This window comes from Melitaea cinxia, chromosome 9, assembly GCF_905220565.1.
Source record: "Melitaea cinxia chromosome 9, ilMelCinx1.1, whole genome shotgun sequence".
Classification (NCBI taxonomy): domain Eukaryota; kingdom Metazoa; phylum Arthropoda; class Insecta; order Lepidoptera; family Nymphalidae; genus Melitaea; species Melitaea cinxia.
In genome coordinates, this window is record NC_059402.1 from 11,834,141 (window position 1) to 11,860,565 (window position 26,425).

At 34.5% G+C, this 26,425-nt stretch overlaps 2 protein-coding genes across 2 annotated transcripts; both read left to right on the forward strand.

The window, feature by feature from the left end:
* The first annotated feature begins 6,396 nt into the window (after window positions 1-6,396).
* Window positions 6,397-6,807, forward strand: LOC123656144. Its single transcript, XM_045591852.1, has one exon. It carries the CDS (start codon window positions 6,397-6,399, stop codon window positions 6,805-6,807), a length of 411 nt encoding a protein of 136 aa, XP_045447808.1.
* A 1,042-nt stretch (window positions 6,808-7,849) lies between these two features.
* LOC123656146 (putative polypeptide N-acetylgalactosaminyltransferase 9) lies at window positions 7,850-23,470 on the forward strand. The gene is made up of 11 exons (XM_045591853.1): window positions 7,850-8,025; window positions 14,934-15,109; window positions 15,696-15,779; window positions 16,524-16,674; window positions 18,502-18,668; window positions 19,104-19,268; window positions 20,014-20,471; window positions 20,646-20,828; window positions 22,330-22,443; window positions 22,692-22,820; window positions 23,291-23,470. Exons 1-11 carry the CDS (start codon window positions 7,850-7,852, stop codon window positions 23,468-23,470), a joined length of 1,983 nt encoding a protein of 660 aa, XP_045447809.1.
* The last annotated feature ends 2,955 nt before the right edge of the window (window positions 23,471-26,425 follow it).

The following is a 26,425-nucleotide window of genomic DNA, read 5'->3' on the forward strand; positions in this document are numbered from 1 at the left end:
CAGCTTGGAAATATTTTATACAATTGCATTTGTATCATAAAGGCAGATCATCAGTTTTACAAAGCATTTATATAATTTTACTTGATATGTCGCATATTTTAAAAATATATATTTCAAAATACGATGCCCGATATTTCTAATTATAATGATATATTCCTACCTTTCGATAACTTTTCTTAAATAAAGCGTGGAAACAGAAAGGGTGCTTTGACAATACAAAATTGTGTATGAGATGGACATTCAAATTTAGAATCCATCTAGATAAAAAATACTGAATGAAGCATTTTTTACTATTAAGATTTCATTTCATTCATGAATAATATATATGTTATTGATGATAATAATAATAATAACAATTTTTGGTAAAACTTTTAAGCAATTGTTAAATGGCAGTCCGTGTACGTGAGATATAAGAAAAATATACCTTTATGTCTCTAGAGAAATTCAGGGACAAGCACAACTTCTAATCCAAAGTAAAGCATTATGAAAGATTAAGTTCCAACCCTTCTCCTTAATAGGATAAACGCCAGTCCTTTGCCCAGCTGTCCACGGCATGTTCCAACATTTATTATAGTACATACCTGTATAAGTAAATATTTAATTAAAGTAAATATATAACCGGAACATTTTCCATTATGATAATAATGACTGAGCTTGTATGAATATACAATTGCCCTTTCTTCTCGGTAACTCTATTGAGGCTTTTCTATAAATAAAAGTGGCATAAACGAAATTTTTATAATTCGGACATTGTTAGGGCAGATCCTTTGGTATTAAATGGTAAGCATTTCACAAAGGCACTTTGTGTTTTTGTACTATTTTATAGAACAAGGATTGGTATATTAGTTTATTGGAAGGGAATGGTACTTTCTGAAAAGAAGCTTTGAGATGTCATGTCTTATTAATATAATAAGAAACAACGTGTTTTGTTACAGGCACAGTTCATTTATTATATTTATAAAGGAAGTTTTTTTTTTAATATTTTACATACACACACGGTCGTCTGTGCCCATTATAATAATCAATTTAATGCTTGTGTTATAGGTAATAGCTGAAAATTAAAGCATTTTTTTTATAAATGTACATAGAAATAATACATAGGTATATAAATATTACACCCGGACTCAGGCGGGAATGGAACTCGGAACCCACGAAACAGAAAGCAGGGCCTCTACAAACTACGCCAACGGGTTAATCTGATTGTTTTGTTTTGTTGAGAAAATATTATTTTCCACTTGGTTTTTACGTTTGTTATAAGTTAAGTACCCTAATATTGGATTCTATTTGCAGCTTGTCTTATTTATACTAATATTATAAAGATGACGAGTTTGTTTGTTTGTTTATTTGTTTGTTTGAACGCGCTAATCTCGGAAACTACTGGTCCGATTTGAAAAATTCTTTTTGTGTTAGATAGCCCAATTTTCGAGGAAGGTTATAGGCTATATATCATCACGCTAAGATCAAAAGGAGCGGAGCACCAATGAAGAATGTTTCAAAATCGGGGGTTCTTTTTTCCTTTGGAGAGCTTCCGCTGCGTGCGCTGTGAAAACAGTTAAAGTTTCGCAAAAATATGTATGACAGAATTGATCCTCTTTAAAAGTTCTAAAAAAAAGTTCGCGACAGCATATATCTTTTAAGGTTTGCTCACTATAACCTTTTTTCTGCTAAGTTTGTTCTAAAATAATGCATTATTTGCGAAGATGTTTTTATAAACATGATATTAATCCTTATCTAAATAAATACATTATTCATCACAAGTATTTAATTTAAAACAAGATAGCCGTTTACATAATTCGATTTCAATGAGTATCTCAGGAGATATCGCAATTTTAAAATAACATCGCAACAAAATACTGATCAAGTATTGCGTGCGCCTCTGTTCCACGCGGACGAAGTCGCGTACAGAAGCTATATTAAATAAAACAGTAAAGGAAAAAATGTCGTTGACAAGTAAAAGAAGGAAAATTATAAAATATTTAACAATTCTCACAATTTTTGGTTGTCTTCTATGGTTATGGTTCTAAGCTGAAAAAAAAATTAAATCAAAACTGAAATAAGACTGATACAAAAATTATAAAAAAAAAAAACATAAAAGATTCCTAAAATAAGATATTGTTACCAAAACGTAATATGTTATGCCTCTGATATATAAAACATATAAATCAAGGTTACGAACTCATTCGTTTTCCGGCGAAGGTTTAGATCGAATTTTTATTTTTATTTTCACAATCTATTGTTTCCGATTTTTCTTTTAAAAAGGTTGTATTCCTTATCTAATGTATTTTGTTCTTCCTTTTTTTGTTTTTGTTATTGGGAATGCGGACAAGATTTATAACATCTGTAGATAAACGGTCACGTTTTGCGCAATGAGCCCGCCAATGTTTTAGCAATCGTTATTAATAATTATGTAAATGTGTTCTTTGAGGCTGTTTATCTAAATTAAATACATATAGCACAGACTCTATATTAATTTATAAGCACTTAAATGTAATACCGAAAATACATTGTAGACAACGAGTTAGGTTATGTTAGCAGGCGCTTTGCGGGTTCGATATCCGCACTCGGCATACATGTGTATTGGCCATACAAACGTTTGCTGTGTTCTGGGTCTGGGGTGGGGTTTGTGTTTGTGTCTGTGTATTATGTCTGTCACAGACTCCCGACACAGGAGTAAATCCTAGTGAGTGTGACTTAGGCGTTTATTTACTATTTGTTTATTTATTTATAGTGATATGAAGAATTGTTTAGCTGTACTAAAGATGTGGTTCAAAACAAAATTAGCAGTTTCAAATCTACCCACTAAGTTTTATTTTATTTAAGGCACTGAAAGATAATCGATGATTAGTTAATCTAAACGTTGTGAGGATATTTAAAAGTGTATATATAAATTATCATATGTTGATTTTTTTTTTATGTCACTAGGTCAGCAAACAAGCGTACGGCTCACCTGATGGTAAGCGATTACTGTAGCTTATAGACACCTGCAATACCAGAAGCATCGCAAGCGCGTTGCCGAACCAATCCCCAATCCCTCCAGGAGCTCTGGTCACCTTACTCACCAACAGGAATACAATACTGCTTGAAAACAGTATTATTTTGCTGTGATCTTCTGTACTACCCCAGTTGGGCTGCTCCATATTTTGGGCAGGAAATTCCTGCTGTGCTCAGTTGCTGATTTCATGAAAAAAAAAAAACGCGAACCGTACCAAAATACATTATTCTTGAATTCGAGTAGGCATTGTCAAAAGAATAACACTTTATTTACAGGTAGTAACTGAAAAGTCAGTAATGAATAAATGTGAGTTTCGTCCACAAACGCTTTCAGTAGGAGATCGTGATCTTGAACGCAAAGACGATCACTTACGATAAATATCCCGAGCATGGAATATGACGTAATATTAGATACTGCCATTTATTTTGTTTTATATAATTATGTTTACTAGCTGAGCACGCAAACGTTGTTTTGCCATATATGTAAATTCCCTCTCCCTTATAACTTAGGGGTATGAAAAATTGATGTTGGCCGATTCTCAGACCTACCCGATATGCACACAAGATTCCATAAAATCGGTCCAGCTGTTTCGGAGGAGTATTGTAACTAACATTGTGACACGAGAATTTTATATATAACATTTTAACACCTAAACTTGTAAGGCTAAATAACGTAAGTAATAACGTAACTAAATAACTTAACTGCGTAAAGTTCGCGTTAGGTGAATAATATAATAATCATTTTTGTATCACTAGTTAAGTAAATAGTGTATCTTAAATATTAAAGTTCAGAATGAGAATATATAATTTTATGGTTTATTGTTAGTAAGAAGTAAGTCTTTTGCTCAGTTCTTACGTGATATATTAATAGTGTTCGTGATATACCAACCGACGGGTAATCAATTGAAAAATAACGTGTGTTATTTGACTTGTGATTGAAAAATTTATTGATATATTTTAAGAACCTTAAATTTTTTTAAGTAGTATTTTATCCAGTTATTATTATCATTATTTTTTTGTTCTCGACAGCTCAGTAGTACTTTTTAAAATATTGATTTAACGCTGATAAGTAAAAAGTATTACGTACTTAACTTAGAATAATAAAACTTTTATTTTTAATTTTTAAGTTAGGCTCAATTAAGACCTTGTTGTCAATAAAGTTCCACACCGCGTCTTGGCAAACGCAATGTGGGACGTCCTCCGGCCCGTTGGACCGACGATCCACGTAAGATTGCCGGTGTTTGACGCGAACTGGGGGAGGCCTATGTCCAGCAGTGGACTGCAATAGGCTGAACTGACTGACTGACTGACAATAAAGACCGACGTATATAATAATATACATATGTAACACTTTTTATCATACATTGAAAGTATCTTGTCCGTTTATAGGTTATAAACCTTTATATTTATTTAAAAAAACTGTTCCCACAGAATATTTTCATTACATTAATAAAGTTACTATTTACAGGATCAAGAATTTTGTATTTACTCGTTAAAAGATTTCACAATTACTAACAGCTCCATTTCCATCCATCCAATTCCATCACAATTTACTAACAGCTATCAACATTTGATATTGATATTGTATTGATATCTTTTATTATAATGATATCTCGGAATAGTTTTATTTTAATTTATGTAAATCAAACAGACGAAGTTAAAGACAGCCTATTAATATAATTGTATTTGCTCGCAAACGAAAAAAACCGACTTCAATTACATCGACAAGTAATACAACGTAGGTAGACGAAAATATAGTCAAGTAAATACGCGTTATCAAAGATTACTCAAGTTGTTATCAGATCTCAATGAATTTAAATATGACCACAAGATAAACATCAGCTTTCGATTAAATTAAAAATCATCAAAATTGGTACACTCAATAAAAAGTTATACGGTATAATACAACGTAGGTCGACAAAAAAATTGTCAAGTAAATACGCATTATTAGATATAATTCGAAAATTTGTCGTTAGATCTCAAATAAATTTAAATGGGACCAAATGACACACTCATCCTTTTGATTAAAATTTTTTTTGTCGAAATCGGTAAAAAAAAATACAGTCGAATTGAGAACCTCCTTCTTTTTTGGAAATCGGTTAGTAATTATAAGTGTTTATGTCCAATAGCGTTGTAGCGTATACGAGTAAATAGGAGAATTTCGTTATAGTTTTAACAGATGCAGCTTAAAACCAATTAATTTTATAAGAAATTTATAAAAAAAAAATATAAATATTAATCTTGCTAAAAGATCTTCGCAAAACCTTTTAACCCTCTAATATTTTTATATTCCGCTTGTAATATATTGATATAAAAGTACTTTAGCAAAGTTTTAAGGAAAGTTTGATTAAATGTTACAAGGGATCGCTTTTTCGTTCAAACACGTATTAAATGTAAATGGGATTTATTAGTTAATTTACCTTAAAAGCTAAATGTGTTGAAAAGTGGAAATGGTTTTATTCTAAGATAGTTAATTAGACATTTTGCTTCGTTCAATCTTAAGTAGAGCCTTGAAGTATCGCTTTGAATTTCAACAGCTCCCGTTTTATTTAACATTCATCTCTACTAATCACAATAATCGAAAATAAATTAATTATTGTCTTTGCTCGCAAACGAAAAAAAAAACGACTTCAATTACATCGATAAGTAATACAACGTAAGTAGACAAAAACAAAATAGTCAAGTAAATACGCGCTATCAAAGATTCCTCAAAAAGTAGTCATCAGATCTAGATTAAATTTTAATGAAACTACATGACAATTATTAGCTACCAATTAAAGTAAAAATCACCAAAATCGATAAGCTCAGTAAAAAGTTATGCTGCTTAATATAAGGTAGGAGGACGAAAAAATACCTTCTCCTTTTTGGAAGTTGATTAAAAAATAGGTATTATGGAGATTTTTTTTAAACATCTCGGAGCAAATAGACAGTTAGAAACAGTTTTTTTTTGGGCTGTACATAATAATATACCTATCCGCCAACATGCAGTGGAACAGCGTGCTGGATTAAGCTCCGATCCTTCTTTTATATGGAGAAAAAGGTCTATGCCAAGCAGCGGAATGTTACAGTCTGAATTGTAAAATAATATTACATATCATCTACGAATTATCACACATTTAAATGGACTAAGGAAAAAAATGTACTAACTAATTGCTGAGTTTTACTTTATTCGAATACACTTATTCGAATGTACCCGTTTATATAAAAAAAAGTACTAGTATAGTTACATATTATCCATAGTAAAATTATAAAGTGTGGCAACCGGCGTAGAATAGTGCCACCCCATCTCGTCCCGTGGGTATTGTAAGAAACGATACAGGGAAAACCACTTGATGGTGGGCGGCAGCGTCATGCTTGCCAGCCTGGCAAGCGTGACGATTACGCCAAATCCCCCTAATGACAGACATGACTAAAAATTGTCCCCCAGTCCCTGGCGGCCCCGCTAGTCCTGGCTACGGTGGGGCAGGGGACCATAATCTCCGGCAGAAGTCAGGCCATCACACCCAACGACGACACTTGGCCCTGGTAACATATAACACTAGAACGCTGCGGACCGACGCGAAGCTCGTTGAGCTAGAGGAAGCTCTCAGCAGGCTAAACTGGGATATTATAGGGCTATCTGGAGTCCGAAGAGAAGGAGAGGACTCGATAACCCTCAAGTCCGGCAACCTGTTGTACTACCGGGAGGGTAACAGTCCCAGGGTGGTATCGGGTTCCTCGTCCACAAGTCTCTCGTCATCAGCATCGACGTCGTCAGGAGCGTGTCGAGCAGGGTGGCGTTATACACCACACACAAACCCGCTAACATCAAGGTAAACGACCCCAGAGCCAAACTAACAAGACACGAAACTGAAGAAATCCTAGACGTCAGCCTGTACGAGATTAGTACTGCTTTCACACAACTTAAAAACAACTAGGCACCGGGTAACGACGGAATCAAAACTGAGCTTTTGAGAGCGGGCAGTAAGCCAGTCCTCAAGGTCCTCCAAAGGCTCTTAAATTCCATCATCCTCGAGGGCAAAATATCAACGGCATTGAATAGAAGCGAGGTGGTGCTGTTCTTCAAAAAGAGTGATAAAGCCCTGCTGAAAAACTATAGGCAAATCTCGCTTTTTAGCCATGTCTACAAGCTGTTTTCGAGAGTCATTACAAACCGTTTCACACGTAGATTTGGCGACTTCCAACCTCTGAACAAGCCGGGTTCTGTAAAGGTTTTAGCACCATAGACCACATACACACGTTGCAGCAGGTTGTACAGACCGAGGAGTATAACTTGCCATTATGCTTAGCGTTTGGGGACTATGAGAAGGTCTTTGATTCGATTGAGACATGGGCTGTGCTGCAGGCTCTCTAGAGGTGCCAAGTGGGCTGCAGGTACGTCGAGGTGCTGAGGTACTTATATTCTAGCGCCACAATGTCAGTCCGATTATAGGAACAGAGCTCGAAGCCAATACCACTTCCGCGAGGCGTGAGACAAGGGGATGTTATATCCCCGAAGCTGTTTACCACTACTTTGGAGGACGTTTTTAAGCTTCTGGACTGGAAAAGATTCGGCATCAACATCAATGGCGAGTACCTTACCCACCTCTGGTTTGCCGATGACGTAGTCCTTATGGCTGAAACCTTGGAAAACCTGAACACAATGCTCGAGCATCTCAACTGATGTTTCCCAAAGAGTGTGTCTTAAACTGAATATGAACAAGACGAAAATTATGTCGAACGTCCATGTCGCACCCGCTCCAGTTCGCATTAGGAACACTGTTTTCGAAGTTGTTGACCATTACATATACCTCGGACAGTCAATACAGCTAGGTAAGTCAAACTTCGAGAACGAGATCTCTCGCCGAATCCAATCCGGATGGGCAGCGTTCGGGAAACTACGGAGAATCTACGCGTCCAGTATCCCGCAGTATCTGAACACGGAAGTCTTCAACTAGTGTGTGTTGACATATGGATCCGAGACGTGGTCGATAAATATGGGCCTCATAAGAAGGCTCAAAGTCGCTCAGCGGGCAATGGAGAGGACAATGCTCGGTATTTCTCTACGTGACAGAGTTAGAAATGAGAATATCCGTAGGAGAACCAAGGTAAACGACTTTGCTCGAAGGATCGCACAGCTGAAGTAACAATGGGCAGGACACATAGCTCGAATGGCCGATGGGGCGGAAAAGTTCTCGTGTGGCGACCGCGTACCAGGCGCCGCAGCGTTGGCAGGCAGCCCCACGAGGTGGACCGACGATCTGGTCAGGGTCGCGGGAAGCTGCTGATTTGAAAAATTCTTTCACTGTTGGGACGCTACCTTGTCAGCGGGTAACATAGGCTATATTATATTTTCAAATATATTAGGGGATTTTTTTTAAATTGTTAATAAATACCCGTGCGAAGCCTAGGCGGGATGCTAGTGTAAGATACAAAGAAAAAGAGAATTGTTACTTCAAAAATTAAGTAAACAAAAGTACCACCAGAGAGAGAGAGAGTCGTCAATAACTACCTATTTCTACTTATTTTATCATAAAGTATTTTTATTTTTCTTCAACATTAAATTTCATCGCAATTAATTATTCTACGTGTAAAAAATATCCTTATCTTATAATTTCTCCGTAAAATTTTATGATGTATTTTTTTTTTAAATTATATTTTTAACATATGAAAATAAATTAAAAGTAATGAATCAATTTTAAAAATATATATATGCCATAAACGCATATTTAAACCATAAATATCTGACGCTCCTAACATATTCATTAACCTTTACTACCAAATATAGTGTTAAGGGGTTCTCATCCTTACTGTAATAAAAGCAACAATGTTGTGCTAATGCAAATCATGAGCCGCTGTTTTTAAAACGCGATGCCTAACACATTTCTTTCTAACTCTAGTACAATATTCAGGGCTAAATTCACCATCTACCTTCAACGGTGCTTATTATGCTAAATGGTGTAGTGAACATAGCCAAATATTTATAAAAAACGATATTTAAGACTTGATTACATTTCAATTCATATCCCACTAGTAATAACTATAAGTAGAAATATTTTATTTAACATCAAGTATTTTCTTAATATCGCTTGTAAAAACTGAGACTCTTGAGATTCCTTTAAGGATAATATTTCATTAAAGAATACTAAATTTATAACAATTTAGTACATCATTTTAATTAGTAATTATTTATTAATTAGTAGACCTGGCGAAATTTGTACAAATATATGTTTCATCAATATATTTTTCTTAAATTTTCTTAAATGCTTGTCCTTACGTAATTACGTATAAAAAAAATCAATTTGACGCAGTGGTGCGGGAGCTAAGCGCGTACAAACATTTTGGCGATTTTTTTTTATTTATATAAATAGACTATTTACAACAGTTGTATAACTGTGTATGCTGAGTCATATAAATGTGGCGTAGGGCGTGACTTATAATTTATGAAGTTAGTCTCGATCTTATGTTGTAGGGATCGATAGAAATATGACGAGGAATATAAAATAAATTTTAGGTAGAGTTAAATCAGACAATCCCTGAAATTTATCTAGATGGGAAAACTTTACTTATTATTTGGTCATATTTAGACTGGCTATCTGGCGTATCGCGGTATCTTCCAGATAAATTTATGATGTACTTTTCATTTGAAATCTGTCAAATAAATGGCAATAATTGACAAAAATATTGTATTATATTACTGTCGGTGGGGCTATCCTCTCTTTATCTTTCTTTATATATTTTGAATTAGTGTATTAATATGAAACAAAATTTCGCTTTTATTTGTACAAAAAGAGAATACTACCTAAAGGTTTTATAATAAATAAAGCAATTAAACCCAATTCAATTGTTTCAATAATTGTAAAATATTATTTTGGCAATAACCATTTTTGATATAAATAAGTTTTTAGTCGGTCACCAACCCGCCTGCCCAGCGTGGTGACTATGGGCAAAACACATGAGTTCACGTTATTTTTGGCGTAAACTTGTGGAGGCCTATGTCCAGCAGTGAACTGTTTAGGCTGTTATGATGAAGTTTTTAGTTCATTAAACTATTGCATCAAATTGTTTAACATATAGGTATTATTGCTCTGTTTCAAGACCTTATATCGTGATGTTCCTTAATAAATAAAATATTAATAAAATTTACTATTATTTACGATCCTGACAAATAGGTATACGTCACCCACTATTCCTGTCACTTGTTTAGATAGGTTAAGACGACTACTAACTGGTACTGTTAGCATAATAAGCTAATAATAACTAAAAAATTATTATTTTTTTTAATATAAAGTTTATTACAATTATTCCTACTACCTTTCACTTGACTCCATTGTCAAATACTAACATAAATGTCAACTGTAATGTTAAGGGCCTTGAACAAAACGAAGGGCACAAAGCAGAATGTATTGATCAGTTTGACTGTAAAAGTTATTACTTCAACATCACTCGTAATGAAATTTTGTTATGAAGCAATCAGGTGCCAAAATAACAGAAATATTAAAAACAAATAACACATAGTTAGGAACAAAACAAAATTACATTACCTTAAGCAAATTGTATCGTGAGGAAAATATTTAAAAAAGTTTAAAAAGGGGTCAAGTATTTCTGACTGTACAGTAAGTTGTCTTTGTTTGCTAAGTCAAGTGAGCGACAGGCAGAGTTTGTATGATTAACGACGCGGTCGTTAGCGGACTGCGAATGGCAACGAGCCGACGAAATGTCTTTATTTCTCCCTAACTGCGATCATCATTTACCGACAGCTGTGGCTTGTATCAAAGTATTGTTATGAAATATAGTATCTAAATATACATGTATTAAGGAAATGGTGACTCATCGCTGTCATTTAGCTTAAAATTCATAAACAATGATCATTATTTACACTAACTGGAAACAATTATTTGATTCAGTACTTATTTAATCAAAATAAAACAGACAATTCAATAAAATATCATATCAGCTAAAGTCTATTTGCGTTAAGGAAATAGTGAATTATCGCTTCAACCTATAATATCGCACTGCTGGGCATAGGCCTCTTTCCCCATGTAGGAGAAGAATCAGAGCTTAATCCACCACGCTGCTCTAATGCGGGTTGGCGGATATATTCCCTAATACGAGTATGAGTAACGTTCGCTATCAGGTGTACATGATAACGGTCGAGAGACCCACAAGGACTGCACTAACACCCAGACTCAGGCTACGACAAACATCTTCATGGCCAATACAAATGTTTGTGATGTGCGGGGTTCGAACCCGCAATCACTAGTGTAACCGCAACAAACCAGTGCTATGACCGTTGCGCTCGTCACTAATTTCTTATCACAAATGGTTTATATAATGTATAATTTCACTATTTTATTTCTTTTATTTTTCAACAAACTTCCAAAGGCTTCTACATTTAACCTGTGTTTCTAATCGACCTGTTTCTTTTTAAAAATATATCATATTTACATCACTATGATTTTTAAACGACATGATTGAATGAATTTATTATAATTATACAGACTAGATAGTGAGTATGCCAACCTACGTACTAAACAGCCCACTTGAACTTTTGTTGTGATTACGTTATTAAACAGAAAACTATTAAACGTTATAAAATTAAGATGAGTTACTTTTTTATACAACAATGTATATTTAAAATTAGCCTTTAATATCTTTCAAAACAAATCCGTTACGTAATGCAAGCTTAACATTTTTTTTTAATAAAACAAAATCTTTATTCTATGATACTGACAAGTCTGTGAACATTTTTGCACTTTTTTATACAACTAGGTCGGCAAACTAGCGTACGGCTAACCTGATAGTAAGCGATTACCGTAGCTTATAGACGCCTACAACACAAGAAGCATCTTTCGTACCCTACTAACTATAAGTTACATACAAACATATATATCAGGAGAAATAACAGCTTATTCATATTCTGTATTTAAACTTGTATAACATGAATATCAAGCTAAATGATTCAAAAGACCTCAAACGAATGTTTGTGAAGAAAAATTTTATTTATTTATTTATTTATTTATGCATAAAAAAAAACTTAAAACTAACATTACCGTGAACCCAATGCGTTAGTTAAGTTGATCACAAATTCTACCTCTATCTACAGGTTTTTGTATACAAATAACATTAAATTTTACAAATAATTTAAACAATTCAAAGAAATAATAAAAAAAATTTATGTATTTATGTTTGTTCTGTTATTTTCTTGCCTATCATCATGACAGCCTATACAGTCCACTGCTGGACATAGGCCTCCACAAGTTTACGCCAAAAATAACGTGAACTCATGTGTTTTGCCCATAGTCACCACGCTGGGCAGGCGGGTTGGTGACCGCAGTACTACTGGCTTTGTCGCACCGAAGACGCTGCTGCCCGTCTTCGGCCTGTGTATTTCAAAGCCAGTAGTTGGATGGTTATCCCGCCATCGGTTGGCTTCTTAAGTTCCAAGGTGGTTGTGGAACCTTGTTATCCCTTAGTCGCCTCTTACGACACCCACGGGAAGAGAGGAGGTGGCTAAATTCTTTAGTGCCGTAGCCACACAGCACTATCTTGCCTATTATATCTCATAATGAATACATTTCGAAATAAGTAGCTACCGTCTATCAACTTCGGTATGAAAATATATTCAGCTATTATATTTGTATGAATGAAACAAACCAAGCATAATGGTGCGTAAAATTATTGTGAAATAAGGACAACTATGCCGTCCACTTTAGTCCAGTCACAAATGCTGAGATAGTATATTGCTCTCTAGCTTCGATAAAAAACTACTGCTAATTCTTTATTTATACAACTAGGTAGGCAAACAAGCGTACATACGAGTATCACCTGATGGTAAGCGATTACAGTAGCTTATAGACGCCTGCAACACCAGAAGCATCGCAAGCGCGTTGCCGACCCTATCCCCGATTTCCCCCAAGAGCTCTAGTCACCTAACTCACAAACAGGAACACGACACTGCTTGAAAACAGCATTATTTAGCTGAGATATTCGGTAAGGTCGAGGTACTACCCCAGTCGGGCTGTTTCATGTTTTGAGCAGGAAATTTCCTGCTGTACCTTACCCTACCTCACTGCCCTACCTTAGCTGATTCTATATTCTAGTAGCTACTGATAGATTCATAACGTTAACACTCCACACATATTTTAGTTTTATCAACTGATTACTCGCTTGCGTAATACCTACCGTCTTATTTCATCAGTGCATGGAGTCAAACTTTTATAAAGAACATAAATAATAGTTACAGAGTTAAAACAGAAATAAGGTTTAAAACAACTAAATCTAATTTAAAACGTTTAAAGGTAAAATTTCTACATAAAATTCTTATTATGTTCTTCGTGGTTGCATTATTTTTGCTGATTCTCATAAAATTCTTTTTAAATACACCTTACTTATATAGCTAATGGCAGAACTTACTCAGCGACTCCAATTTTAGTGCATTTTGCACGAAATTACTACCGCGTTTCTCACCCTTAATTAGCAACGAGTAAAAAATACCCGGAACTCCACAATGAAGATCATTAGCGTTCTTGAAAAAGTTGAAATGCGACGAAATTTACATTTAATTCTATTAAGTATACCAAATATAAAATTTTAAAATTTTCTTCAGTTTAAATGTCACATTTTAATTTTCTCTTTTAAACAGACGAAGTAAAAGGCACAGTATTCGTTATTGTATTTTGAACACATTCGAAAATAAGTTAAAACCTGTGATCTTTTTTCCCACAGTCATTGTCATCAAACAAACGCATGTACTGTTGATATACTTTCAGTTACAAACTACTACAACAATTAATTCTTCGAAATGATCAGATACTTATTCTTTCACTTTCGATTATTTTTCCATAAAATAATGTTAGAAAACTATGATAAGTTGAATTGATTTTATCCAATAGTCAATTTTAATTAATGAAATAGCACGACAGTTACAGAAATTATTTTTCTTTGTATGTTTATTTGCAGTTGCTTTATTTATTATTAAACCTATTATTATATTAATTCTAAATAAGCTCAAATTTATATTCTTTGGCAATAAATTAGATTTTTGAGGTACGTACTTTAATAATCATAATAATAGATCAAGAGACCGCAACGGCCAGATTTTCGTCATTTCCTAAAAGCCAAACTTTATCAGCGCAAGCTCCCTGCAGCGGCAGAAGCAATGATCAAATTTGAAGTTTAATTCATAGTCGGTTTTGGCAGAAACTGAAAAAAAAGGTATCAAAGATGCACAAAATTGCTTCGCGCTCACACCCACGGCTAACCTAAATGTTCGTCTGGCCAGGGTTTAGAACTGTTGAAATTGTCCGACTACAGAGGAAATATCCTCTAATAGCTACTTTAGGTAACATGTATGAAATTCACTTTTTTCTACAAATTACGTTAGTTATTTTACAAAATGAACAATGGTTGACATAATTCCAAATATTAAAAAACCACAACTTCAAACAAAATATTTTAAAAACACGCCCATATGAAATGAGGGAGATAAGTTGACATTTTCTACGCCTTTACTAGTAGTATCAAGGAACAAGATATAATTATGTAACATGACTCCAATGATACTTAGCCACAGCATTGTTAATTAAGTATATACCAGAAGTACCTTATGCGAAATGTTGTTTACTGCATAATATACCTACCTAAATTCCAACTACAGCTCCAGCTATAGTGTCTTTCAGCTGCAATATAATCTTCGGCTATAACTGCAGTTTAAATGGATACAAAGATATGAAACTGAAGATCATTAAATAAGAAACTTGATTTATCTAGTTACTTTAATGTGTTAAGATTAAATAGTCGTAAAGAAACAGAGTTAGCACCTTTAGGCAATCTGCAAGCAATTTACTTGGATGGAATTGTTTCAAGAATAAGACGGTAACAATTCATTCAGTACTTCGTGCAACGATCAATTTTAAGCTGGTATTAACTCGGTTGTTCGCTTTGAACCATCAATATTGCAGTATGTTTAAAAAAAAATTAAAAATAGTTGCTTTCATCTCAATATTCTGGTCTGTTGCGCTACTGACTATTATCAAAAAGTTTAAAGCTAATTCTATGTTCACTGATCAACAGTCATTTGAAAACAGTTTGAAGACATTTATAAAATGGAACAAAAATGGAACAATGCAATTAGAGGGTAAGTGGGTCTAAGTTTCTTTTTTACTTTGCTTGTTTCATTTTGCTTTTTCCTTTTTACTTTTAACTTTAATAGTTACTTTAAATAAAACAATTTAGAAATACAATTTTATGCTACTTTTACGTGATAAGAATTGCTATGTTAAACATTTTATAATTTGGGAAACTATATTCTATTTTTGTTCATTTTATGAGCGGTTTATTATGTTCAAAATTAATTATGTGTATACCTAATTATTTAATAGGCTACCGTGATAACGTAGTTGATGATTGACTCAACATTCATATTTGTTTGTTTACAATATTTTATCAACTTTTCTATAAAGAATGTCACTTCAGCATTAATCTCAAGAAAGCAAGTTTAGCTTTAAATCTACAGATTATTACAATATAAATATAGTAATAATATATTTATTGAGTTTTACTATCGAAAATAATGTGTCTGACTTACCAATAGTAAATGAAAAACGTTTTTTTTTTACTTTGTAAGGTTTATTAAGAATAAAAAGATATATTTCTGACTTTCAGTTGAGCAGAATAAAGTGTACTAAGGAACTTCCATAATAAATTTATCTTTGACGTTTTAGCTTGGAATCTTCTTGGAACGAGTGGTCCGCGTACATCTTTTAAAGATAAGTTATCAGCAATAAAGAATAAAGAGTTTCCGTTAGGTAAATACCTTGTTAAAACTTATATACAAACAACCTTAACAAGATAAAATATGAAAAATATTTCTATTAAAAGGACTTTCCAAAGTTTCATGCTACGCCAATAACTGGGAATGCAGATATCATTAGAGCAACGTTATAAGAGGAAAATATTCGAGTTTTCAGCTGTATATTTAGCTTAAAACGCAACAGAAAATATATGTTTTTAAGCTCACGAGTAGCAAACGTACTGCTTGTTCAAATAATTAAAATTTTATCGCTGTAATTTTTAGGATTCATTTTGCAAAAGGCTCACCCATATTATGAAAAAAAATGCGCACTTTATAGACATTTAAAAAAGTTATTTGGCTGAATTAGAATATTAATAACGCTGGTGGTATATTATTAGTGCTTAATTAGATGCTCGACAACTTGCGGGTGTGATCTGACATATAACAAATGTTTGTTTATGCTATAAACATGTTCTATTTCGTCTAGAATTTTTCTGTGTTTTGTTGGTTTTCCAACCAAGGCCTTCTTTTGTTTATCATTAATTACTATTAGGCAATTATTCTTTACAATGTTTATGTAACACAAACAATAAATCAAAATAATAGTAAGATTTGTGCTATGAATGTGATATTCATTTTATATATGTCATATATTAATTTCTCGTACTTTAAACTGGCATAAAATCTGGTCTTAATATGTTAAAATAATTAAATTCAAACAATAGAGGATAGTTTTAACAAATTCACGAAATTTCAGGTCATTTTGGGAAAGCGGTTCATACAAAAGATAATATTAAAGGAACAATACGACTGCAGGTAGAGAAAGGCTGGCGAGATAATGCGTTTAATCAATTCATCAGTGATGTGATACCCGTTGATCGTACTTTACCGGATTTCAGGAACAAATGGTAAGTATGTATAATTTTCCAATATTTGGAAATGAAAAAATATTACTTTGATGAGAACTAATAAAGACCCTTTAAATGTCGTACGTTTTAAAAGTTCGCAAGTAATCCTTGCAGACCTTTTTTTTTTGATATCGCAGGGTAACCCATTTACGGGTGATATCCAGGATGCCTGGGTAGGCATTCCTAGACCGTATGTCAGCTTAGCACTTGGGGGTGCACTACCGACCAAAACCCCTGCGGGAGCCTTCAGCCGCTATAATTGGAGGGTCCCGGATCTGCAGGCAACAGGATCCCTCCAGCGACAGGCTGGCCTTGGCGAAAAGACCACACTTCTCCTCCATGGGACTGTCCGGCTCACCTCTGAACAATCCCGACGACGCCATGTCTAGGAGGACCGGGTCCCCATCCCGGCCCGACATGGGTACAGGGGCGTTACTGGAAACGCATTAAGTCCTACCACCCTCCTACGCACCCCCGTTCATCGCCTGCGGACGGAGGCCTCGTCGACGGCCCCCTCTCTCATCCGCTCGTCGTTCTCCTTCTGGGACATTACTGTCTCGCAGAAGGAGACCATCGCCTTCCAGGACTCGTCGTCGCCGAGCATCGCGGTGATAAAGCTCGGCAGTGACAAGTCCCCTCCGAGGACTGTCGTCAGATCGCGACGTAGCGCCGCCCATCTCGGGCACACCTCGAGGGTGTGCTGGGCAAAGTCCACCGCCACGCCACAATCGTGACATTCAGTCGTCGGCTCCCTTTGGGCTGTCCGACACAAGTATTCACCAAAGCAGCCGTGCCCGGTGAGAACCTGCGTCAGACGGAAGGTGAGAGGTTTGCGCTTACGGCGCATCCACCGCTCAAGGACCGGGCGCAAGGCAGCCGTTACGCGTGTGCCATACGGCTGCTCCGCCAGGTCCTCCCCCCACCTCCGCATTAGTGCTTCTTGCCCCATCCGGCGCACCCGTAGGATCCCGTCCAACGTGAGGTTCTCACCGAGAGCCCTCCTACAATCCTTACAGACCTGAACCAATTATATATAGTTAAATGTGGGTCAACTACATTTATTTTCAATTTTTCCGCAACCAACCTTTTACTGTTTAAATGTTTATGGCAAAATCAAATCAAGAAATGTACACCGTCTGATCAAGCGGGTCTTTATATTATAAAATTACTATTTCTGTGATAAGTTGAGTCGAATCAGCAACATATTATCAGGAGCAGTTTTTAAAAATATCATAAAGCTAACATATTATTTTGATAATCACATAGGGCTAGTTAATCTATACAAATAAATAAAATTGGAGTGTCTGTTTGTAATATTAAAATAAGCGCTTTTTTCTAAATCCATACGGATGTATACACGATACATACACCAAAATAACATTTTTTTACAATTTTTGTCTGTCTGTCTGTCTGTTCGTTCCGGCTAATCTTAACGGGAATTTTACAGGCAGATAACTGATGTAGTAAAGAGTAACTTAGAAATTTATTTGTTTTATAACTTTGCGAACTGAATAATAACTTTTTTGTTAAATTCCACGCGGACGAAATCGCGGGCACAGCTAGTATTAAACGTGAATTGACTTATGATACGCAGTGATTTGGCACCTGATGGTCTCAATCTTTACCATCTTTAAGAATTTGAGAAGTATCAGTATTTAAGCATCATTTATCAACTTAAAAAGTAAATTAGTAAAGTGTTGTTCTTTAATACTGGACTAATAAATTATTTCAGCTGATTAAATTTCCTCACTTAAGTAGTGTATTAATTGGCTTTGCAGTAACTGCTGTTCCATTTTAGCGTAGAATTTCATTATAGAATAATTTTAGGTGCCTTAAAAGGAACTATTCGACGAGTATACCCGAAGCATCGATAGTAATTTGTTTTCATAACGAAGCTTGGTCGACTCTCTTGCGTACTATTCATTCTGTAATAAATAGATCGCCTCGACATCTATTGGAGAAAATAGTACTGGTCGATGACTACTCCAATATGAGTAAGTATTCGTGGCATAGTATTTATTTAATGCTTGTTAACCGACTTAAAAAAGGAGGAGGTTCTCAATTCGATAGTATTTTTTTTATGTATGTTACTTCAGAAGTTTTGACTGGGTGGACCGATTTCGATAAAAAAAATTTAATCGAAAGGTGATGCTGTTATTTGGTCTTATTTATATTTATTTGAGATCTAACAACTACTTTTCGAGTTATATCTAATAATGAGTTTACATTTAAATTTCATTGAGATCTGATTACAACTTTTTGAGTAAGCTTTGATAACGTGTATTTACTTGACAATTATTTCGTCTACCTACGTTTTATTATTTGTCGATGTAATTGAAGTCGGTTCTTTTTTCGTTTGCGAGCAAACAGTTATTTTTCTCTTAAGATCAACAATTTGATTTTAATTATAGACATATATTAATTTTTAGATCACCTTAAAACTCAGTTGGATGAATATATTAAAAACTTTACCCTGATCAAATTGATACATACTAAAAAACGAGAAGGACTTATCAGAGCACGAATAATAGGAACAAAACAGGTTAAAACACCAGTCGCTGTATTTCTTGACAGCCATTGTGAATGCACTGAAGGTAATTAAGGCACATATACGTACGCATATAATATATAATTAATGACTACTAATGCGAAAATTTATTTTTACTATTGTTACGGTTTAAACTCTTTTTTTATTTTAGTATACTTTTGTTTAAATTTTTAACAAGCTTTTTCACACAAATAGTAGGTGCTCCGTTATCAAACCTCACTGAAGTATCACTATTAACACCTCAAGCAACTCTCCCTAAAAGTCAAGTCAAAATAAAAATAAAATAGTATCTATATTAGTAAATGTAACATATGAATGATATCATTCATTACACTTAAAGCTGAAATTATGTGAACTTAAAACTTTATATACCATTCTTTTTATCTATTTATTCATAAACTGCGAACACCATTAATTCTACTTCTCGAAAATGCACGCTGTTTTTTAATTACTGACAGACCCCTTAAAAAATCTCATCAATTTAATTTTTTCGCCCTTCGGTCAGAATGTTCCACCATTCATTAATTGAACAGATCGGATCAAAATACCGAGATTAGCCGATTTTGGACACGTAATGGGTTCATTTTAAATTCAATTCTTCTTTAATAAATTAAATTTTGTTTTGTATTTTGTTGACGAAGTACTTTATATAGTACAAGAAGACGACTACGCTTATACACGGAAAATGAACTAGGCCATAATTACAGTGATCTTATAAAGAAAAGTATTAAGCTATATTAATCTGGGATGTTGTAATCATTTTAAGAAAACAACTTTAATATGTATTTTAGGGTGGTTGGAGCCTTTGTTAGAACGTATATCTCAAAATCCAAAAACTGTTACGAGTCCTGTTGTAGATCATATCGATGGTTCAACTTTCGAATACATATCACAGGACCCTAATGACCTCCAAATTGGTGGTTTTGACTGGAGCTTAAGATATATCTGGCGACCCATACCGCACTATTTAAAAGCTAAAAGACAAAATTTGATGACTCCGGTCGAGACGCCAACTATTGCAGGAGGTCTTTTTGCTATCGATACGAAATTCTTTAAGAATCTAGGATATTATGACGAAGGGTTCGATATATGGGGTGGAGAAAATTTGGAGCTATCATTCAAAGTGTGGATGTGTGGCGGCTCTTTGGAGATTGTTCCCTGTTCTCATGTGGGGCATATTTTCCGAGAAAGGTTTCCTTATTACACTACAAAGGGATCTTTTAAAAGGAATTCCGTGCGATTGGCGGAGGTAATGCTGGAACATTTGACCTTTTTTTAGTTATTGGTTTGAATGGTATCAATTTCGTTATTGTACATGCATTTTTAGAAAGATAATATTATTAAGCTGTTATAGAGACGTTTACAGTCTGATTCACTCCAATTTAATTTATTGAATTAAAATTTTGAAATAAACTTCTTTTAGGTTTGGCTCGATGAATACGCCAAATTTTATTTTCAAAGAATCGGATTCATGAAAGGCAATTATGGAGATATTTCGAAGAGAAAAGAACTACGGAAAAATTTAAAATGCAATTCTTTTGACTGGTATTTAAGGAACGTATACCCTGAAATGAAAATACCCATCGATATAGCTGGTAGTGGACAGGTACAGTAGTCTTACAAGATAGAACTTAGTAAAATTAGTTTTTAAAAACACAAAAAAAGTCTTTGAATTTTGCGTTTGATATCCGTGCATTTATTATATGATCTATTTATAACACTATGTTATCAAATTTGTCTGGATAGCGTTACAAATTGCAATTGTTCTCAAAAGTAATTTCAACCATGTCTTAAATTACTTAAACTTCCATGATTATTAATTTTTAAGTTTTTTTTTAAATTGTTGTAAGTGAAAACTAAAGTCATTTATGAGTGAAAAATAAACATATTTATGCTTTACAACCTAACTCTAAGAATTATTATTAACGCCTACAAAGATCACAAAGGCTTTATGGTAATTAATTAGTTTAGTGATAATCTAATTAAATAATTATACGTATTTTAAATTACTCGATAACAATCTTCACATAATCTTTTATTGTATATAATATTTGTTATATTTGCATTTTATGACCGTTCATGTTAATGACCAAAAAACAAGACCTATTTCCCTCTGGCGTGGGGTAAGACAGGGGGATGTAATATCACCGAAACTGTTTACCACTGCGCTAGAGGATGTTTTTAAGACCTTGGATTGGGGGGAACGAGGCATCAACGTCAACGGTGAATTCATCTCTCACCTTCGTTTCGCCGACGATATTGTCATCTTTGCGGAGACGCTGGATGAGTTAGGCCAAATGCTGGCCGGCCTAAACGAGTCCTCCCGACGTATCGGTCTCTGCATGAACTTGGATAAGACGAAAGTTATGTTTAACAACCAAGTCATGCCGATACCGGTATCGGTCGATGGTACCCTTCTCGAAGTTGTTCAGAATTATATTTACCTAGGTCATACTATCCAACTAGGCCGCAACAACTTCGAGAAGGAGGCCGATAGGAGGATTCGGTTGGGCTGGGCGGCGTTTGGCAGGCTCCGTCGAGTCTTCACTTCGAAGATTCCGCAATGCTTGAAGACAAAAGTTTTCGAGCAATGCGTCCTGCCTGTGTTAACATACGGAGCCGAGACGTGGACACTGACGAAGGGACTGGTCCACAAGTTTAAAGTCGCTCAACGTGCAATGGAACGGGCTATGCTTGGGGTCTCTCTCAAAGACAGGATTAGAAATGAGACTATCCGCGAGAGAACGAAAGTAACCGACATAGCCCACAGAATTAGCAAGTTGAAGTGGCAGTGGGCTGGTCATCTGTATCGAGGGACCGATGGCCGTTGGAGTAGACGGGTCCTAGAGTGGAGACCGCGTCTTGGCAAACGCAGTGTGGGACGTCCTCTAGCCCGTTGGACCGACGATCTACGTAAGATTGCCGGTGTAGGCTGGATGAGGATTGCGGAAGACCGGGATGTATGGCACGAGCTTAGGGAGGCCTATGTCCAGCTGTGGACTGCGATAGGCTGAAGTGTGTTGCATTTTATAATAAATCATAAAAGAATAAAGAGCCGGTAAGAAGCGCCTTCTTCTAGAATAATTTTGTTTTATTTTACTTTACAGATTTATAATACTGATACTAATAGGCGTAATTCTCAATGCCTTGACGCCACATCTTCTCGAAATACCCTCGAAACAGTAAATCTTCTACCTTGTCATCACCAAGGAGGAAATCAAGTAGGTATTAAATGACTGTCTAAATAAGTACTTATTTTATTATTTCAATTACTTTTAAAACTTTATTAAGATTGTATTATCTAATTTGTATTGTCTTCATTCTACGTGGCATTGCCGCAATTAATCGTGCTATTTATTAGCACTATTGGAAGCCATTAATCTGAATGTTACGGATGAATTACTTATTAAAAAATTTACTACCTTGTAAATATATGTATTCATTCTAAAAACAAATATTTATTTTGTAGTTCTGGTTGTATACTAAAGATGGCAAAATTCGGTTCGATCACCTATGCTTAGATTATCTTCTTGGTCTTGTAACTCTGTTCCGTTGTCGGGAAGGCGCTGCTACTCAAGTTTGGCTGTACGATAGTAAGGTCAGAACTGTTAAAGAAAAATTTATTAGATTAACAAACGAAATGATTTAAAATTTCCTGATTGCATGTTCATTAAGGATGAGGTAATGCTATAAAATATTAGAAGTTGCTTAAGTCTCGAACAATCTAATGAATATTGAAATCACGATCGTAATACCAAGCTTCAGTTAAAACTTTTATTTTTAATATATTTCAAGAAATAAATACATATGGAAATAAACAAGTAATTTAAGTACTTTTAGTTAAATTTTAGATTTCAGTGCAGCAGGTTTACTGGTGTAGTCCATGTTTCTCCTGCGTATATTTAATAAAGAAAAATGTATATATCCGTACACACTAATAGAACAGCGTAGTGATTAAATTTGAACTCATTTTTCTTTTACATTAGAAGAAGATTGTCTAACCGTGGGGAATTTATAAGCTGTCTAAATTGTATTTAAAATAGTGCAATAATATTTTTATTATTCCAGACTAAATACATTCGCCATATTCATACCCAAGATTGTCTTAAAGTTGCCAGAACTAAACTTGGCCTTCAAGTTATACTCGAGACATGTATGGGTGATAACTCACAAAAATGGAGAATGGAAAACTTCAACGTTGAAAATTTGTCCCTTGAATTACAAAATGAAGTTCGTAAACATATGTAAAATGAAAACTTAAACTTCAAGCAACGTCAAATTTAGTTACATTTTTTTATCTGTTTAAGTATTTTCTTTTTTTGTAAGTTTTAGATTCAACCAAAGAACATTAGTTTACCAAATTAAGATTTTTTGTGAAAGAAAAAACTAGCATGCAAAATGATAAAAGGCACTAAACACAATAAATAATTGTGTGTTTGTATAATTTTGTACTATTCACATTCTATTTATAGTACTAAAAATAAGCTCTAAGACATTTTTGTATATACACCTACACACAAACAAAATATTCATAAATTAGGTAATGATATTTCTACTAGTTTACTTGAATAGCGAGCAATTTACGGACTTTTTAATCAACTTCAACTAGAAGAAGAGATTTTCAAGTCAACTGTATGGTTTATTATGTTTTGCCTCATAAATTTTATATTATATTAGTTTCTGTGTTTTATTTGTACTTTATTCAGACTGTTTGGTTACGGCAGCAAAGAATATAGTTACCCCCTCTCGTCCCGTGGGTGTCGCAAAAGGCGATTACGGGATAACACAGTTCCACTACCACCTTGGAACTTAAAAAGCCGACCGATGGCCGGATAACCATCCAACTGCTGGCTATATACATACCAAAGACGGGCAGCAGCGTTTTCGGTGCAACAAAGCCAGCCCCAGGTCACCAACACGCCTGCCCAGCGTGGTGACTATGAGCAAAACACATGAGTTCGCGCCTTTTTTGGTGCGAACTTGTGGAGGCCTATACGTTCAGCAGTGGACTGCGATGTGTATGTGAGTCAGTGTCTGTATTTTTTTTTATGTATCACATCATCATTTAAATAATCAAATCGCATGTTATAAAAGTTTGAATTTGCAACATTTATATTTTATAATCAAAGTTTTTGTTTTTATCTTTTTTTCTTCTTCTTTAAAACCTTCAGGATATTTAAAATGTTCAATATGGAATGATTATTCAATTAGTGAACTGCAGTTGGTCTTTAAAAACAAAAACAAAAAAAAAAATGCTAAAAATGACATGTTAATTACGTTTACTGCAGCCGATGGATCGAAAAAAAACCAAAATGACTTAAAAAATACTTTAATTAATTAAAATAAAATTACAATTAAGAGAGGTGAAACCTATTCGATGCGAGAATTAGGAATGACAATTTTTTTTATAAAAATTAATAATGAAATTAAATTTAAAATATGACGAAATCGCTGCGTCGGCGGCTCGTGGCTGGACGGACGTTGCGACATGGGCTGCATCGGTTTTCCGTTGTTTATTGAATATGGATATTAAATGCATGCTCGGCATTTTCATGGATGAGCTTAGGGTACTGTATGATAGATAGTACGGTTCCGTACTTAACACCTCCACCCGCAGAACAGCAACTATTTTGTCAGCTTCAGAGAAAATGTTGCTGGAAGTTCATCTCGTCTCTTGATGCCTTTATCCACATCTTCATATACTGGTGTCTTAGGCGTTTGCTGCTTCTCTTCATTTTCTGATTTTAAGGGCCAACATCTATATTTTCGGCTTACTAATACAACGATAACTACTGATACACATAAAATTAAGATATAAAATGGTATCGTTGTATGGTATAAAACAATTGATTGTGTCTTGTCAATCTGTATAGGGGTTTCTAGTAACAATTTATCTTGGATGCTGTGAAGATCATCTAGACTAATCATCTTGGAACCGGTATGGGTATAGGTAGTCGTTTGGTTAATTTGGTTGTATGGGATCCTTGATAGCTTCAGCGGCTGGCCTTTTATCTCATCATTTTCGTTGATAACGGTGAATTCTTTAGTTCGCAACAGGCAGTTCATGGGAATAGTGGCCAAATAGCTTCCTTGTAGTATATTGAATTCTTTTCTCTCACAGGCTAACTGTACTTTCTCCGGCTTAGGTAATGAAATAACATAGTGTTGATCATCCAGTTTATCTATTGCTACAGCAGACAACATAACCTTCGTGAAGTGGCAGGTTTCCTTAAGATTTTGGTTGGTAATAAGCTCTTGAATGCAGTCTGGTTCTGTACGAATTTGATGACTTATTTTTTGGTCACAGAGATATAATATCCTGCTATACTTCGGGCATTCAGCCTCTATGTACACGAATGCTTTTTCGTTTGTTGCTATATAAGGAAAGGGAGGAATAAGGGCTAGTTGTTTTTCATTTGGAACGATGGATAGTTTGTACAAGTTATACCTGTCTATGTATATTATAGGAAAGTAAACTATAACTATTGTTCTATCATGATAGTATGAACCTGGTTTGATTAAGTCATAATATTCCCGTAATTCTAAATCAGGAATTTGCTCCTTACTGTATATAGTTATTAACTTATCTAGCATCGTTTTTAATACTCCTATATCTATCATAGAATGATGAGTGCTGGAGGCACGAATAAAAGCCATTATATTTTCTAATCTAATTATTTCTAGCACTAAATCCTCTACATTATTACTTATAATTCCTAATAATTGGGCAAACTGAGCAGACTGGACTAAACTGTTGTCTCTACGAGTATTTACTTCTATAAGAAATTCTAATGTGTTATTAATTTTTTCTTGATTTATAGTTAACTGATCTAAAATACCTTTATGTTGTAACATCCATTCTTTACTAAGACTAATATGACTATTGAATTCGGAAATAATTTTATTCTGGTTGTTTTGCAATATTTGAATAGCCTCATTATACTTTTGAGCATCAAGATAGTCTAAATTACCAGTAACACTTTTTATTAATGATCCAAGACTATCTACAAGACCTCTTTTAACTCTAATGGGTTCTAAAGATTTAACTTGACTTAGTACCTTGTTTAGCTTGTCTGTAAGATAATTAATCTGGTACTCGTAAAGAATGTAAGTTTCATTGTTCAGTCTGGTCTTAAAAGTGTTAAGTTGTGTCTGTACAGAATTTATCTTATCTTCAATATCAGTCAATTTTACATACTGTAT